General features: G+C 38.9%; 1 protein-coding gene across 1 annotated transcript in view; it reads left to right on the top strand.

Moving 5' to 3' along the window:
• GMDS (GDP-mannose 4,6-dehydratase) overlaps positions 1-18,902 on the top strand; it is a 426,651-nt gene that overhangs the window by 182,945 nt on the left and 224,804 nt on the right. The window contains exon 7 of the mRNA XM_010573292.1: positions 13,653-13,780. Within this exon, the coding sequence (XP_010571594.1) occupies positions 13,653-13,780 (128 nt within the window). The remainder of the gene's footprint in view (positions 1-13,652; positions 13,781-18,902) is intronic.

Here is an 18,902-nt window from a genome sequence, read left to right as displayed (position 1 = left end):
GGTCTTTCCTCCTCTAGCGTGGCTACCTGCCAGTCCTTGTTATTATTTAAAGTTGCTTCATTTAGTACATTTTATGAAGTGGGTCTGCCTGGCTTCGTGGCTGTCACTGAGGTTATGAGTCAAGAAGGAGAGTAGGAATGGGGATGTCTGATTCAGTAGAGCTTAACAGCAGAGAAGCAGTTTAAACTGAGAATGTTAATGGGTAGCTTTGTACTTCAAACCTACTCTTTTCAAGCTATGCATTCGTATAAAAAAAAAGTACTGTGGAAAGCATGTTTGATATCTCTGCCTTACTGATTTTAACATGTTGCTCCTGCCTTGCCTTTTATTTACAAAGCTCAGTACTAGCAAAACTCCCTTGCAAGTGTCAAGGGTTACCCAGGTGCAGAACCTATGAACAAGAGGTTGGGGTTGAGGTTATTTGACTCCAGCTCTCAGAGAAGGGCCATTTCTAGGAGGGAACAGCTTAAGGATTTCAGAAGCTCCCTCTGTAAGTCTGCAGGCCATTCCCACCTCTGCTGTGCTCTTCTGTCAAGCAGAGATGAAATGAGATGAGAGTGCTCTGGAACCATCAAAACAACAGAGCCTGTTGGCTCCAACACAGCTGGAGCTGGGAAAAAGATGCCTGTTCCTTCTCTCTTACATCGCTTTTTCTGTCTCTTTTCCGATCTCCCTGTGAGGCAGACAGAGTGGAGGCAGTAGAGCAGCAGGGTAGAAGAAAGGGTGACAGTGACTGTCTATTCCACGTCAGGGGATAATTTCATAGTGTCCCTTTGCAATTAGAAGAACATTTGTCAACCCTGACATCTGCCAACCACAGTTCTGCAGCCCTGGAGAAGCTTATCTTACTGAAGTGCCTTTGTTTTCCCAAGCAGATATGAGAGAAAGCACTGTCATTTCCAAGATCAGTATTTGAGTGAAGAAATAGGGCAGGATGTTGTTGCGGACACATATACAATTGCATCTTCATTTCTAGTACTTCTGGCAGAAGCAGGGAAGGTCAGGGAGATACGTTAGTAGCAGGCGGTTGGTGTCAGCATGCTATGGTTCAAAAATCCTACAGTAACTCTGTATCCTACAGTAATTTTCTTGCAGGTCTAACACCCTTAGAAAATATCCCTTAGCACCTCTAAGACACTTCTGAAATATTCCTGAGCTTTTACAGTCATCATTTTGAAATAGTAAATTCTGTGGGTAAACGTTTGGTACTTTAGCACGGAAAGGCTTGGGGCCCTTATTCAGAAGAGTGTGGTCAGAGGAAATCGGAGTTTGAGAGCTGTTTCTTTGCCTGCTGCATCTGGAGCCTATGGGGTGCTCTGGGGAACAAATGTAGATTTGGCTGCAGCTCAAGGGAGGTCCCTTGTCATGAGATGACATATGAAGGTTATGCATGTAAGTACCAAACCCTCACACTCCCATACTGTGCAGCATTTCACAGCCGGGAGATAAACAGACTGTAGCTGCTTTAAAATAACAGCTATGTTTTTTCTCTCTGCTTATCTCTGTTTGCTGGGCTATTAGGTCCCTTTTGTTTATTCCTGCCTTGAGTCATCTTCCAGGTCCATGTGTCCTATAAATCAGGTACGATACTTTCTGCCAGATATCACTTGTACCTGAAATGCTGGGCACTATAAACTTTTTTAAAACTCTCATGAATAGTTGCCAAAAGGTGGTGGCTACAGTATCCCCAACAAATGCGCATTATGAATGGTCCTCTTTTTAAGCCTAGAATTCCTTTAAACATGCCTGTTGGGTTTTGAGTACCTGCAGTTAAATGGTGTTGCTTTTGGCAGGGCTTGGTGAGCAAATGAGGCATAATCTCTCTGATCTCAGTAGTCTGGTCAGCCAGCCATGACATTCTCAGTGTCTTTTCTTTCTACACCCTGTCTGAACAGAGCCATAGCCCAGGCAGCTCTCAGTGGGGTTGCCAAAGATTACCATGTGCAGTGAAGCAGCAGATGGCAGGACAGTGGAAAATATGCAGTCCCAATCCCTGGGTTCACGTGGGGTTCAGGGTTAAATTTCAGTGATTTCCCTCCCTGCTCCTCGAGCCCCTCAATAAACTGCCCTTTGAGAGATGAACTCTTCAGTGCGCATTGGGAAACTATTTAAAATGCAGTTTTGTCCAGTTTTGTAAGTGGGTTCTAGACTGCAGCAGGAGTTTGAAGAATTCTGTGGCCACAGCACTTACAGTCTTCCTCACCAGCCAAAGACATTAGTGTGGGCATAAGAAATGAGGTAAATATGAATACATCCTGAAAACTATGAAAGGAGGGAAAAAGGAACAGCGCAAACTTGATTAGCTCAAAAATTGTGTAATGACTGAGTGAGGGGTGCCTCCACAAACTTGTGTTCTGATAAAGCCCTTGTTTGCACTTTTGTCTTCCCCCCTCCACAGGCTTCCTCTTCCTTATTCCTTACACAGGGTGGAAAGTTCTCACCTGAATGACTAGATGTTCGATCTCGCAGGGGAAAGAGCAAGGAAGGAGTTCTCTGACAGCAGATTTGCTCGGTGCTCCTTTCATGGCCACTCTTCAAGCCTTGCACTGAGAGCGATTTCATCCCTTTTGGACTCTTCCAGGGTACTTCTCTCTCATTGTTTCACAAATATCAACATACTTAACTTTCTCAAATTCCTGTAAAACATTGGCATTATATCCCCATTTTTGGTGTGAGAAACTAAGGCATGAAAAAGAAAAAAGTCTGCATTGATTGATTGATTGGTTGATGTTCAAAACAAAACTCCCATCTGTTTGCATCTGGGGGCTTGGTAATCACCTTGATCACCTTAAATCGCCTTGATTTAAGTGACTTTCTATGCACCTTTTCAGAAGAAACCAGGCTTTTATTCATTCTTCCATAGCAGCATTAATCAGACTGAACTGTGAATCCATCATTTCTTTTTCTGCAGTTCTATATCTTTGTTTAGCTTCAGACTCCACAGGACCCCTGCCTACTTCATTTCTCACAAGGCAATAGTTTCTGCTGTCAGAGCAAGTCTATTCTCTGCACAGAGGGCAATCCTATTAGGAAAAAAATTACAATGTGTAGTTAATCTAGAGGTGTTTTGTGAAACTTTATCATTGTGCATTCAAAAACAACACTGGCACACATAATCCTAACTTTTAGTGCTAGAATTTACAGCTTTCTTCCTGAACATGTACAGTGTGTGTATGTGCATGTGTGTTTTTCTGAGGGCATGGACAGCTACCTATGGGGATATTAAAATTATGTGAAAGGTCCCACTAAAAATACAAAGCCAGGAAATTCAGAATTGGGCTAACTTTCTGTCCTGGTTTCACCCCATTGTGCTCAAGTATTGTAGGCATCTCAGAACAGCAGGTGATCTGACTGCCTCTTCTGTTCCTAGAGGAAGTATAAACTAACTTAAATGGGAAATATCACAAAAACAGGATAACAATGAATTTTAGGAGTCCACAAAGGAAGAAGTGTTCTTAAAAATTCTGATACTGAAACAGTAGTGATCATGACAAGTTGAACAGTGGTCAATGGACATTTTATTTAGACGCTCTGGTTTTTGCCATTTAATCACTTTCCAAATGTTTTGTTTCACATTTTCTTATGCAGAATTTTTGTGGCAATTGGACACATTAATGCTGGAATATTTAAGTTTGGATTCTTCTCTGTAAACTTAAGTAATCTGCCTTCAGTGACACTGCACCAGTTTATCTTGCCAGAAAACTGAGTTCTCTGGGTTTATAGCTGCATATTTATTTTTATTTAATTTATTAATTACACTAGAGACACACTCTTCCCACACAGAAAGAATGTAGGAGTGGGATTCAGTTTCAGTGGCAATGTTAGAAAAAGGGAATATTCATTGAAATGTATGTACCTTCCAAGAAGCTGCTATAATTTTACTGATTTCCTCTGTTCAAGTGATTTTCTCAGTAAATAACACTGTCCATTTCTTTGCCTCAGTGCCTTTTTCATTTTAAAGTGAAAATCAGCAGCATGCCCAGGGTTCGTCCCAGAGGGGAGTTCGCTCTCAGCAATGGCTTTTATGCAACCTCCTGACGTATCTTTTCTGCCTGTGGGAGAGCTGCCCTCTGCCTGGTGGCATTTCCAGTTTGGGGTTTTGGGTGTGGAAGCTGTAGCACCCTTGCTTAACTTCAGGGTCCCCCGAGACCGATCACGGCCTGCTCTGAAATAAGGACATAACTTTTTGTGGGAAGTTTAAGCAACCGGCAGTAACTACAGCTAGGTGAAATAATGTTTTTATTGGCTCTGAATACAGGAGGTCAACACAACTAGGCCAAATGTGTCCAAGTCTTTCAGGAGCAGAAGGGACATGCTGTCTTTGTTGGCTTGCAGTCTTCTTGGTAGATTGTCAGCTTGTCTCTGCCTTTCCCTCCTATTCTCTTCTTAGACTGTTAGGGTTGGGGGTTTACTTTAGGTTTGGGTTCCGTGCCCCCCCCCCACCCCCCCCAGTTACTTTAAAGCTTGTTCCAAGGGGGTTTGTTGTTAAAATACTGCAGTTGAGAGGTGTTGCTCTGGTTTTATCCAAGATAACAACTCCAGTGTTGTCCTATTCTGTCCTCAGCAGCCCCGCTGGTCCCTGTGCAGAAGCAGAGCTTGGGAAATGGGGACAGCCAGGGCAGGCGGAGTGGGCTGAAAGTGGCGTGAGCTGTTCTCATACCCCTGGTCACACACCAGCTTGACTGCACACCGCAGCACACGCTGTGAAGATTTCATTTTTTTTACTCTTCTGTCAGAGCCATGCATTTCCTTGATTAGTCTGTTGTGAGTCTGAAGGGGTATCTGTAGCTGGAACAATTCGTCCTTGTACTGGTAATCGCAGACCATTGCAATTGACGAGTCGTACATTGAATTTTTGGGATCATCACGGGTGTTGGAGATGTACTTCTCACCACATCCTAGCTGAGAATCTAATTATTCATAACACAGAAGATGGAAGGAAATGTAGTGCCTTGCGTTTTATGTGCCCTGTTCAAGTACTAGAAAAAATCATACCTCCTCTATTTGTAGAAGCTGAGACTTTTTCTCCTTCCCTCCAGCTCTTGCTAGTTCCCACCTTGTTACTTCTCAATGAGCTGTTTGCCCACGGCTCTTTCCAGCTCCCCGGAAATACAATTCAACTGTGTTTCAGGACACCTCTTGGTGGCACCAGGACTCCTGTAGCAAAGGGAGGTTTATGAAAATTGAAACACATTTACCAGATGATGTGTTGAGGGCCTAAAGGGTGCCTTGAGGATTACCGTTGTCACAAAGCTAACCAGAAGAAAGTCCTAAGAGAAAAACAGTTGAGCAACAAAGCTCAAAGGGGAGGTACATGGATTTAGGAACATCTTGAGTTATACGGTATGTGTCAAGCCTGTCTAGGACTGCTTATTAGTTTGTGTGGGAGGCAAAGTTTCAAATAAGTTATTTGGCTGTAGCTAAACCATTTTTCTCTCTCCAAGAAAATACATCAGCACTGACTCAGCAAAGTTGTATGCTACTGTGATTGGTTTTAAGGCTAGTTCTTATTACACTCTTTTGCCTTCAGTCGAAGTAAGTGAAAGTTTTTTTACCCCTGACTTGAAGTGAAATGGCACATTTTATACCCAGAAATTTGCACATTAAAAGTTAGCACTAATATGGGTGCACAGAAAGACCCGGAAGACCCGTGCAAAACTTTGATTATACCATGACCCACCACAAGCTGATGTCTCAGCCACCTGGAGAGGCTGAGAGACCAAGCCGACTTAGTCCCCCAGAGGTCAGAAGGTCCAAGAAACTGTATTAGTCAGTCATGTGTCACCAGGTAAGATTAAAAGCCTTGCCTGCTTCATCTCAAGGGAGCACTAGGGTAAAGGCTGAATGTCGCAGCTTGAACCATCAAACAGCACGTTTTTTGATGTGCTACTGGTTGCTGAGAGAATGGAGGAGGGGAAAAACAGGGAGAAAAGGAAAGGGGTGTTAAATTTAAGGGCACAGATGTCTGAACTTTGATAGCTCTTTAACAAGCTGAGTTAAAATCCATTTTTAGTGCAAGTTGCCCTAGACTGTATGATATTCCATTTTGTGCATGGTGCTGGATTTTCCTTTTGGTTGCATACGTTTCTAGCTATTGTAGCACCAATTCAGCAAAGCATGTACTTAACTCCAATTGTTAACACATGCTTAAACAATATAAAGAGTCTGTGCTGATGGGCAAACACACACATGCTTACCCATAGATCATACATGCAAGGGCTTGTCTAGTTCTGTGACAGCTTAAATGAGAGGTTTAATTCAATAACTTCAGTTGTACAATTTAAAAAAACACAGCTTAAATGAGTGTTAACAAATCAGAGTGGCTAAAGACATTTACCTTTGTTTTACAATGTAGTGTATATGAACTGCGATTAAGAAATCAGAGTGAATAGTTTGGAGCAAAAGGTTAAGTTTTCTGTAAGCGAAACGCTGCTCTGTTTATGTAAGTGCCATTAACAGCATAAACTTGGGAACAGGAATAACACTTTCACATATTGTTTTCGGTATTAATGTTTGGTTTTTCCTTTATAAGAATCTTTGATGCCTCACCTTTTCCTGTTCAGCATACAGTTCCTGAGGGGAAAATATTTTAATTTAAGAAAAATTATATGGAGGAAATATACTAAAATAGCACCTTTTGCCCAGCAGTTATTGCTGGTATGTCACCCTATCCTTTTACCAACCCCATATGATAGATCTGAGATTTGTAATTAATCCTGAATAAGGGTATTTTGGATGTGAAATCTAATAGCATTGTGTTACACATTACCCATGCAGATTGTCTGCTAATTAAATGTCATTTTTTCACAGTCGTTTTAGAGAACTGCTGCTGTGTAGTCGTAGAAATCATCTTGTCATTTTTCTTTGGGAGGCGGAAACCTCTATCTGTTTGTATGCAGAACAGTCGTGAAGAATTTAAAGCCCTGATGACAGATCCCCAGTGGAGGGTTAGCTCCACTGAATCACAGGGCAGCATGGCTCGCCGTGCTATGGCAAACGTCACATCTGATTCTCATCCTCTGGTGGTGGTTGATAGTGTCTTGCCCTACTTCCATGTGCCTCTTTTACATGGCTTACTAGTTGTCCCTCCAGGTAAGCTTCATGCTATCTTTCCGCCCGCTGGGTAAAAGAAAAGTCTCCCTACTTTCTCCATTCCGTCTCAATTTCTATACCCTGTCGTTCCTCACAAGATTTGTCTCTCACTCTTATTTTCCCCTTAGATTATAAAAATAAATAATTTTTGTTTCCTCCATGCCTAGTTTATATGACCTCCTGTTGCCTTCAGCTGTCCAAATGTTCTTAGTGTGCAAGTGGATGTTGAGGGCAGAGGTTCTCTCGGGTTGAAGAGCATCAGACCCCTCCAGCATGCTGTCCTCCTGCTGCTGATGCGCCCTACCTCTGCACGCCTTTACCTTTCTGCCTCAGTCTTCTCATTTTTAAAATACAGGTGGTAGTATATTTTCCATTACCCAAGGAATTCCATCGAAAAGTGTGGTGGTGCAAATGGAAAATGGGGCCAAGCAGACTTAGCACATTTTACTTTTGGCATTGGAAAGTTCAAAATGTGTGTCAATGTATTAGAAAAGGAAATAATTCAATTGATGTGCCAATTAATGTCTTTGATAGCAATATTTAAAGGAATTAGTACTACTTCATTTTATTGAAATCGCACATTTTAAAGTAATACCAAATGAGGATCACTTGATAATTTTTATCCTCATGTTATTGGACCATTGCTTTCAATCTGTGATCCGTGGATTTTATTATTATGCGATGATTTCCCAGGGGGTGATGAAGAATAACTTTTAGAAACAAGCCTATTATCAGTAGCTTTATCTTTCCTGTTTAGAGATCTCACATGTCCATTGGAAAATAGTTGGGGGCATGTAAACCAAAAATATTTGAAAAACATTGAAAATGTATGAAAAATCTGAGAAACCCACTATCGTAAGGTACTATTACAATTTTAAAGGATAGAGAAAGAGATTGGAAATATTATGATGAAGCAAAATATTTCCAGCTAGGCTATACAGGATTAAAATGTAAGGATTAAAGCACTATATCTCATGTTTCAGGAAATAAAATGATTTATTGCTCAGGTCAGGAAGATGTTTCCCATGCAGTGCATGACTTTACAATGAGTTTCTTATGAATCATATGACCCTTATTTCATGTATATTTCATTTTACAAAAATCTGATTGTGGACTTTCTGGCAAGCTCATCCAAATGTAGCTGTACTTGCTGTGTAAAATTTGCAGGATATTATGAAGAGCTGGGAAGGAAAAAAAAAAAACTTTTAACAGTGATTTTTGCTTTGTTTTCAAACAGTGATGTTTCCACTTTGTATAGTTGTTGTTGTGAGAAGAATAATTTGTTATTTTAAATTGAGAGTGGATTCACAATTAAAATGCATGTGTGTTTAATATACACTAAGTAGCTGCTATACTAGTTTTACCAAAATGCAGTACTGTATCAGTTGTTTTGATCAGGGTACGGTTGAAAATTCCATTCAAATCCAAAATATGGAAGGTTAATTTAAAGATCTGTAACTTGATTTTTCATCTGGTTTACATTGACATAACTCTATTGACTTCAGAATAATTGTTATTGCTTTTCATCAGTATAAGCTAAAGGAAGCTCCAGACTTCTTCCCTTAGAAAAACTGGATGTTGCTTTGTTTTTTAATTTCAGCTTGTTACAAAAGTGGAAGATCTTCTCACAGACTGGAAATTATGAGCAATGTGGATTTTCAGGCAATCAAAACATTTTAATGATCTCATTAAATGTATCATTTACAATACATATATGTTAAAAGAAATATGTTCCTTTGGGTTAGTAGAAGCACTGGGTACATAATGTGTTTGAACATGTTAGGCTTCCACTAGAATCTATGCCAGAATTGTAGAAACTTGGAGAAAAAAAACCCACCCTTTTTCTTGTGCCAGCATCTTTAAAGACAGAAACCTTTTTATCATATTTTATGCAAAATGAAAAAAAGATGTTATGGCAGCTTGATAGACTGCTTGGACTGCATCTCATCTGATAGATAAGTATTGCTATTAAGTGCTATCAGATTGACTGTTATTCTGTGATATTACTAGGATTAATGATGGATTTTCTTATGCATGAAACACCTAGTGTTATACAGGGATAGTAGTCTTCCTAAGACTGCAATTTTGTCACCTGTTGAGTTTTGTATGTAGCATTGAGAACTTGGAAAATGAGGGTTCTTGAAGAGAAATAGTTACTGTAACAATGGCTCTTAAAACTGCTTCATCCATTTGGCTGCCTTTTATAAATCACAGATTCCAGAGAAAAACACCTACTTCAACAGCCAGTTTCCTGATGATACACAAAAGGTGAAACCCCAGTGCTGATAAAAGGAACGGGGTATTAATGCAGAGACCCAGATTTTTTTTCTCGGAGCTTCCAGCTTTGGAACTGTAGGTGTGTTGAGAGTGTGCTTCCTAAAGCAGTAGTTTTAAATACATGTTAACGAGAGGTGTGTCCATCTTTCAAAACTGTATCTTTGCCAGATGTAGGCAGCGTCCTTCTCGGAGGGATGAGCTGTGCGACCTGTTTTCCACCCTGCGCCAGGCAGTGCGGCGGGCGACAGGCCTGGGCTGGAGAGCAGAAGCTATTGCATTATACCTCTGCTATTTCTTTTTATTGTAGTATTGTTCCTATAGTGGCTTGCTGACAAGTTATATGTTTTACAGATCAGGTCTGCTTGATGAGGAATCCTTGCTTAAAATAGTATCTAGGATAAATTAGGTTTGTAAATCAGACCTTATGGTTCCTATTGGAATGCTAATGATCTCAGAGGGACGGCTTGGGTTTTGAAAACAAATCTAAGCTAATGCCCAGGGTTCCTGAAAGAGCTGTTAATATAATGAAAATTCATGTTTAAGGCCTCTTTTAAAATATAAAAACTTGTCAGGCACTGCTCAACCAAGGCTGTTTGTAACTGCTGAAATGTGCGGACACACCAAAGCATCCTTTGCAACGTCTGGACACATCTCTGCTGTGCCAGTACAGCAATTCCAGTGCTGTCAGTAGAGACAGAAACCAGAGCATACTGTGGCCCATCATGGTTTGGATGTTTTTGCTGCATAGATAACTATGCAAGGCAGTTAGCCCAGCATGCTTGGCCCTACTGAGGGAGCAAGAATGACTCTCTTCTTGGTTACTGTAGGATAGTGAGTTCCCAGAGCAGTGCTACCCTCACACATTTTGAAAGTGTTCAGATAAGTCAAAATACATCATCCATATAATAGAGTTTTGATCACTCCGTGTTCATTCGTACTAGGTGTGAGAGTGAGGTGTGTTTTACAAAATCTTTCTGAACTGAGGAAGTAGTACAAAGCCAGAAGGCAAATGTGGGACTTCGACATCTCTCTTCCCCACCAATGTAAGCTAGTTTGTGTTGCTACCACCAACACGTTTCCACATGAATTAGTAATGTTAGTAGCATAATAAAGTAGGCCTTATTCAGCTGTGGTAGCTGGTGGCATTTTAGCTGCTGCAACATCCTGATCCCATGAAAATCAACATAAAGGGTGAAGTGGTTAACACCAGCAGCTCTATTGACGCTCTTGTTGGCACTAACTGGCCATTCTATAGAGGAAAGTGCTCTTGTAGGTTCAACATCAGCAAGTCCTCAATACCTCCTGAGGAAGAAGGAAGCTAACCACTTCTGTGTCTCAAAAGGTACTTTGTATTCAGTTATACAAAGATATCTGTAGCACTCCACATAGACCTTTTAGATAGAATCATTCCTGAGGAAAGAGACATTACGTCTGCCAAGTTTCAGGCCAAAGCAAGATTTTATAGCCTGATTGCAAACCCCTAGGACAGGGCTTTTTAATGGAAATGCTGACATAGCCTTAACTATTTTGTATGACTCCAGTGGGCATCAGCTTAAATTCTTGTTATGATGTGCATTTAATGGCATGGGATCAAACATATAGTGTAATGGGATATTTTAAGATATTGTTTGAAGAGAATCAGTATTTAAACATTGTTTATGAACCATATCTTTTAAATGCTTCTGAAATCTGCCATTCAGTCCTTGGTTGCATAAAAAAAATTCTACTCGCATTTCTCAGAATGAACAGCAGCATAGTTTTCTTCCGCAACTTTAATGCTGAGGCACTTCCATGAAAAGGGTTGGTATTATTTTGTTGAACCCTTACTGGAATATTTCTGGAAAATAAAGGTTTGTTTTTCATTGTGGTGCTCTTTAATTCTTCATTTCAGCCTTTTGAGGTATATTCTGATTTTTGCTTGGAGATCTTTGAAGATCATTTCTCTCCAGTTATCAGTGACTCTGCAAGAAGACAGCAGTTACTAGTATTTGCTGTGTTGTGCTAGATGAATCTGCTTTTTCTTGTGCAGTATCTTTCATATATTTCAAGTTAAGTTGATAGCGTAAGTCCCATCTCTCACACACACAACCTAATACGCTGTTTTGTGTGTGTGCTGAGGAAGTGGTTGCTCCAAAATGAAAGCTGACATTCATTAGTCATGCAAGCTGACAGTAAAACTTGCTTTAATGTAGATGATGAGTAGAACTCTCACTGCTTTTACTCCAAATGGGAATGTAGCGTTGAAAGCGGCCACTTTTGCTTATTACTCAGTTGGAGTCTGGAACATAAAGCCATATACTTTATCCTAGAAAAAAAATGCTTCTCCCTCAACTGTTATTTACTGAATAATAATGCTAACTGAAACTATTTCAGTGCAGAAGGTTAGGAAGTTTCAGAGCAAATCCTAATAAGTTTGTGTAATAATTTGAGTCTATTTTTTAATCATTTAGTAATAATCTGTGTGAAGATCTCAAAGCACTTTGATAATGTAAAAAATGGAAACAGTCTTTGGAGAAGTGCCAGTCTGACTAAGCCAAAGAGACTCTGTCACTGGTTTCTGTTAAGCCAGCACTGCACTCCCACTGCAAACCCGTCCAGCCAGGAACAGGGGAACCACAGTACTTTGCTTTCAGAAATGGCAATAGCAGAGTCACTGTGTCGGTCCTGTGGTTTGCACTGGTTTATCTTTGGGATAATCATATTTCTCCTGGTGAGTATGCAGGGTGCAGTCTGGAAGAAGGGCTTGGGCTTTCATCCTGCAGTTGACTCATTTGTCCAATTTTTGAGGAACATTGCTATAAAAAAACTCTCCAGTATATTTTATTTCCAAAATTTTGCAAGTCACACTATATTGTAAGCTTCCTTTATACATGAACACTTTTTCAGGGTACATGGAAATTACATGATTTTCATCCTTTAAAAAACAAGCATAAACTAATGATATATTCTAAATGGCTAATAACTGGAGTTCCAATTAGTTCAGCAGTTGACAAAAAATTAAAATTCAATCTTATTCCTGTGGTAAGGTCTGAATTATTTCGTTCCACATGGTTCTTATAGGTGCGCTTTTTTTTTTTACTTTTAGCAGAGTCAAATGACACAAAAAGGTACTGTAGTGCTCTTGACTTTATAGGAAAAATTAGTAGTCTGAAAAATTACTTCAACATTATTTAATAATTTTGCAGCAGCCCATCATTTGTTTGACAGGAAACAGAAAATATTGAGATGCATATCTCAAGAGCAGAGTTCCATAATGAAAAAACCTGCATATATGCATTGAATGTACAATCTGCACTACTTAGGACTTTTGAAATTTGCTAAGAGCATTTTACAATTTTCACCAACTTTCCTGCTTTCCATCAGGATGAGGTATCATCTGTCACCACTCAATCTTTTTTTTTTTTTTTTTGCTATTAAAAAAGGCATGTAATTTTAATTTTTTGGCCCATTAGTGTGCAAATGCCATTGGGCTTGTTTAGCCTGAACTCATGGTCTAAATTCAAATCCCTCTGCTTTTGAGGAGACTATTAACCACATTTTAGAAACACAGCTGTCATAATCTAAAAATCAAGATATGAAAATAACTAGAAACAAATATTATTTAAAGCAACTCTACAGGGAGCAGAAATGGGTACACAAATTTTCCAAAGCAATACAGTGAACAAAATATGGAAATATGATAAAATACTGTACAGCCTTCAACAGATAAAGTTGAAATCACAATTTCATGTTCTCACTGAACCTGGGGGACAAAGAATCCCAAATAACTAGAAAAGTAGAATGCATTTAACCAGAACAGTCCTTTGGAGAATATGTAGTATTTGGATAGTCCCTTTTTTTTATTGATGAACTAATTTATTTAGATATATGCATTCCTTAAAAAAAATTATAAAAAAGAAAAAAGAAATGGCAACAAAAAACTTGAGGGTGGTCTAAGATGTCTCTCTTCTTTATGTAACCTTTTGCATTTTGTGTTTAAGAACTGACATTCCAAATGATTTTCTTTGGCTTTATGCCTGGACTGAATACTGAGGCAGCAAATTAGGAATGCTTAAGAAGTCCCACAAAGAAAGATCTTTGCTGTGAAAGTGCAGCTAATGTGACACTTGCACTGGAAGCTTCTTAGCCTACTCAAACGATAAAATATGGCACGGGTCTAGCTGGTGTGAGGGGAGTGAATGAAGACTGAAAGCACCATGCGCGGAGCTATACAAGGTGTTTCTTGTGGCCAGTTATCTGACACTGTGACTCTGTGCTGATACTACCTTTTATTTCTATTCCAGGGGCTAACTTTGTTACTCGAAAAATTAGCCGATCGGTAGCAAAGATTCACCTCGGACAGCTGGATTGTTTCAGCCTGGGCAATCTGGATGCTAAGAGGGACTGGGGCCATGCCAGGGACTATGTTGAGGTAAGCTGTGGGCCACGTGCCTTTTTCTGAATTGTCTTCATGGTGGGGATAATGCTTATTTCTGTAACTTCAGGCCATGGTCCATGGAGGGCTATCTCAAGATGTTTTTGCATATTGAGGCCTGTTAACTTTGTCTTGCTCTTGATTTCAGAGTAGGGAATTTAGCAACACAGCAGTCTACTCCAGGCATGACCAGAGCATAAAAATAAATCTTTGGGTTTACATTCCTTGACTAAATTCCTTGGGGGAGGGGGCTGACTATAAAGTGGATCTATTCTAGAGTATTTCTCCTATTGTTTTGACAAATTTTATGACCAATATTAAGATTGCAGCAAGATGCAGTATGACCTGAAGCCAAAGATCCTGCTGGAGGTTGGTGGCCTTTATTACAATGAGGCAAGAATGGTGTATGTATTAATGATCAAAGGTCTAGCTGGTTATACATTAGAAAGAAGCATCACAACATAGTTGTGATGGCATGTATTGCAACGCATGTGCCTGCATCTAGCGTTTGAAATGTTTTCATAGTCAGGATTTGTTTCTAATTTTATTCTGTGCATCTACTTAAGCAGACAAACAAACAATACCCCTGTATTGTATTACAAGGAGACGTGAATGACCATGTAGGAAATATTGTTATTTCCCCAGGAGACCTTTGTCCCCATTTTGGTGCTTAAAGATTTCCTGTGGTCATTGGACTATTTCTGTCTTTTAATAATTCCTTGCTGGGAAACCGGATTTGGCTTCACCATTCATTGATGTAGTTTAAAAAGATGATGACTGTTTGTTTTGTTTTTCTATATCACAAAGTAAGAAGTATTTCAGTAGGAAGAAGTCTGATTTGGGATTTTTATTGTAAACTGGGATTTAAAAGGTAAAATAAAAGCTGAGCTCTCAAATCTTGTTTACAGTCAAAAAGAAACAGCAAGAAAACAAAATTGTAATACCACAATATAAACTTTTGTTCTGGATGATATTAAAAAAAGTAAACAGCCATATTGCCTTGGCATCCAAAGGGTTACATCAAGCAGGCAAAGAAGGTGATTTTTGGCAGCTGGATATAAATAAAGTTGGCTTTTAGTTTTGCATTGCATTTGCATGTAAGGTGGTAAGGGCACTATGAATGTCATGACTATGCCTCCATGAGTATTGTTTTATATTTGTGGCTCCAACAGTAGTTGAAGAAGTTAATCCAGTAAACCATCCCAATCATCTTTTTAATGGATAAAACTATAGTCAAGAGTGTTCATAAAGTCAGTTATCAAGTCTCAACTGGAAGGAAGTAAAAGATAAACCAAATAAAATGATCAGTTGCATGAACATAATGAGCATAATTTGCTGACAGGCATTGGATATTCCATAAATACTTTGGCTATTTTATTCCAAAATGACTTGCACCAGATCATAAATCATGGGATGAATTCTGATGTCTTCTTCCACAAGGGAAATCCAGAATAACCCTCTTGTGCCTAGTGGGTCAGACACTTGTCCTGCGTTCAAAAGGGGAAAAAAAAAAAAAAAAAAAAAAAAAGAAGGAAATGAGAACAAGTCTATCCAGAAGAATGACTAGCTTTCAAGGCCTTTGGCCTCCAGAAGGAATATAGTTGTCCGAGGTCTACAGCATGAACACATGTTTGTTGTGTAAGTAGCATTCCAGACCTTTCAGCTACACATTTTGGGCCTGTCCCAAAACCTTCTGGAAAGAATTCCTCACTAAAATATAGTTCATCTTGAGTATTTCTCTTCCCAGAGAGGTATCCCTTTGGATAATGGGAGAGTTATTATCAATTCTCTAATTCCCTGAATATTGTGGAAATGTGGTTACAGGCAGTATTCTAATGGCTAAAAAAGAGAGTAACTTTAAACTGGAAGTAAACAATTATTTGAGGCTTTAATGGACTGGAAAGTAGGGTTTAGAGATTTAACGTTGTTCAAATAAATACATAGTATGTTAGAAAGCATGATCGTATTTACAAGCATTTGGGGAGCTTCCTTAAGCATATGGCTGAACACATAGGGATGTATCTTATCCTCTCCATATGTACTTTTAAATCCCATCGATATTAATACAAGTAACACATGTGCATATAGACTAGAGCATGTACTGTGTTTTCTTTCTCCTTATTTCCTTATTAGGGATAATAATAAAACCATAAATACGTTCCTTTTTGTTGTTTTATAAAACATTATGGGTCAATTCCTGATCTCATGAAAGTTGATGACCAAACTCCCATCGACTTCGTGGAGAGATCGTATCCTGTATGAATTGGAGTGGAGAACGTCTGTCAGTTACAAAGCAGAAGTCAGGACTTTAGCTTTGATCACATGCATTCATCTGACTGCCACTGTGATTTTGGGCAAATGCTTCTGTATAATGTAAAGCATGGAAGCACATGCCTGCACTGAAGCATGTAGATGCCCACCAGGGGAAGGGCTGCCAGCATGCTCGGTGCTAGCTGTGGGTTGAGGTCAGCTTTTGTAGCAGATGATTCAGAAGTTTGATGCTTAAACATAGGTTCATGTCAGGGGAGAAGAGTTGGAATGTGTGTTTGATTAGGTTTTTGAGTTGGGGCCTGAACTGCCACCTGCAGGAACTGAAAATCAGGTACAGCAGCATTGTGCTTGTGAATGAAAAATGGGAAGTCTCACTCACTAGAAAGAAAGGCTTCCATTCAGTGTTTGAAGAGAACAAATTAGAAGTAGCCATTGAAAATTTGGGGGGGAGGGGGGGGAGGGAGTATTAGTTTTATCCTAAAATTATATTAATAACTCTTAACATTTTTGCAGAAATTGCTGCTGCCTCTTACTCCCCCTTTCTCCGTTTTTACTATACTGTGATCCAGCACAAGTCTCATGGGATGGTATTAGAGATGACGGTCAATGACACTGAGTTGGAAGAGAAAGAACAATATATCAGTGCTGTTGATATATGAATATTCTGTGTGCTAATTTGTTTTGTGAGGTTAACTTATACCTTTTATTCGTTGTAGAAAGTTCTAGTAAACCATCTGCTAGGTATTTTCAAATATTGGTACAATACCAAGACTTAACAGTCTGACTCATTTCTATGCCATTTATAAAACACAAGGCATCATACAAATTCCCTCAGACACTCACCCAAGAGTCTTACTTCAAATAAATATAGATTCTCAGAAACATTTAACTTGGACCATTAAAAAATTGTCCATCAATCCATCACTAGTTGGTTGTGTTTTTTAATTTCCTACATGCTAAATACTATAAATGAAGTTGTGAAGTTATATCTGCAACTGAAACCTTAAAATGTTGTTGTTCGGGTTGTACTAGACACATTTATTTGTAAAGACGTAAAGGGAAAGCCAACAAATAGAACATAGTCATGTTGGAAAGAGGCTCTGCAAAAAAGAGCAAGTTCATATTAGAGTTTAACAGCTGAAGCTTTTTCTTCCTTTCCTTCAATTTCCTCTTTATCACCTGCTGATGCTCAGGTTGCCTTCTGCGATTGCAGTGTTCACACCTTAGTGTTCTGCAGAGAGCAGAAATACTGCACTGATGAATGCTGTGGAAAAGCCTGTCACTGTATATCTTACAAAAGTAAAAAAACAAGTCAAAGGTAACAGTTTAAATAGTCTTTAAGTATTTGTAGAGATCAGAAAGATTTTCTTTTGTCTTCAATAGAAATCCACCAGTATTTCAAGCAATAATTACGGAGGACTCATAATTGGGTCATAATTGGCTCCAATTCAATTAATTACAGGTCTAGTCAAATGCTTAAAATTATGCATGTGCCCAAATTCATGGTGAAATCAGGGACCATTTGATATTCTAAATGTATGGCAATTATCTTCCATTATATTTAAATAATGTAAAAAAAAAACAACAAAGAAAAATGAACAGTTTATAAATAAGTAATATAGTGAGCATAAGGACCAAGCACATAAGAAACTGTTTAAAGAGAGACTTTCCTTTTTTTTTCTTTAATTGGAACTGGTGCTCATTCATACTTTACTTTGTGATTAAAATACACAAGAAAATGCACATTTTTATTGTCTTAAACCATTTGGTGCATGTTGAAATTGAGATAGTAAAATCTAATCTACAGTGGTGCCTTCTGCATTTAAATCTCCAGTCAGCATCACCTGGTCTTTTATTCATGATTCTTCTATTCACCCTTCTAATAGGTAAAGACTGACTCTTGGAGACAGCTGCTACCATTTCTGTTGTGGGAAATCCCTTCTTGTACGTTTGTGTGTGCATTTAAATATAAAAACTCTTGCCAGACAGAATTATTTAAAAGTTTACTTTACTTTTGTGCATAAGAAAAGGATTCAGCCAGCAAGACTGTTGGCCAAGGCATTTCTAGTTCTGTTTTGTTGTTTTCTTGTAGTGTTAAGGATGTGTTGTCTTTTGAGATATGTTTTACCTTAGTCTGATGAGGCTTTGAGTTTTTTGTGACACATCCTTTCATCAGCCCTGCAGAATACTTGCTTGTGAGAGTTTTGATTTGTTGAGGATTGTTGGTTATAAAACAAAAGTCAGTCATATCTGTCTGTGTAACTACCAATATCTCACATAGGTATGAGATTGGCCCATGAACTTAAAAGACCTGCTTTTAAATTAGGATTACCCTTTTGTTATGGACTGAAGTGAAAAATGTTTTTCCCTTTTTACTGCTTAGTTTTTATGCTCAAAGTTAATCACTTCTAATAAAAGTTAGGTAATAATTTTAAACCCTCAATACTGGACTTCTTCGAGTATGAGGGTAAAGATTTTTGAGGCATCCACGTACTCAAGTGTGTTTTGTGTATTTCCAAATGAGAACTTTTTCTTTCCATCAGCTTGCTTGAGCTGGGATAATTAATGGCTCTATTAAGCCAAATTGATCTTAAAATTATATCCAATCTGCTCTGATTGATGTGATGATCCACTGAACTGATTATCTTACTGCTGCCATCGAGGTGAAGTAATTGTGAGAGCAGCAGGGCTTGTATGAACCTTTAGGAGAAAAGTTTGATAGACTGTGCTCCTGTGGAACAACTGCTGAACATTCATAAAACTCTTGACAGTTGCTTGCTGAAGCAATATCTTTTCTAGAAGCATGTGTATCAGAGACAATGACTATTCCACCTTACTTCCTTTCTAA

Source organism: Haliaeetus leucocephalus, unplaced genomic scaffold (assembly GCF_000737465.1).
Source record: "Haliaeetus leucocephalus isolate CR32 unplaced genomic scaffold, Haliaeetus_leucocephalus-4.0 Scaffold373, whole genome shotgun sequence".
In the NCBI taxonomy this organism is placed as follows: domain Eukaryota; kingdom Metazoa; phylum Chordata; class Aves; order Accipitriformes; family Accipitridae; genus Haliaeetus; species Haliaeetus leucocephalus.
The sequence above is the reverse complement of the archived record's forward strand: the minus strand, read 5'-3'. Positions and strand labels throughout refer to the sequence as shown.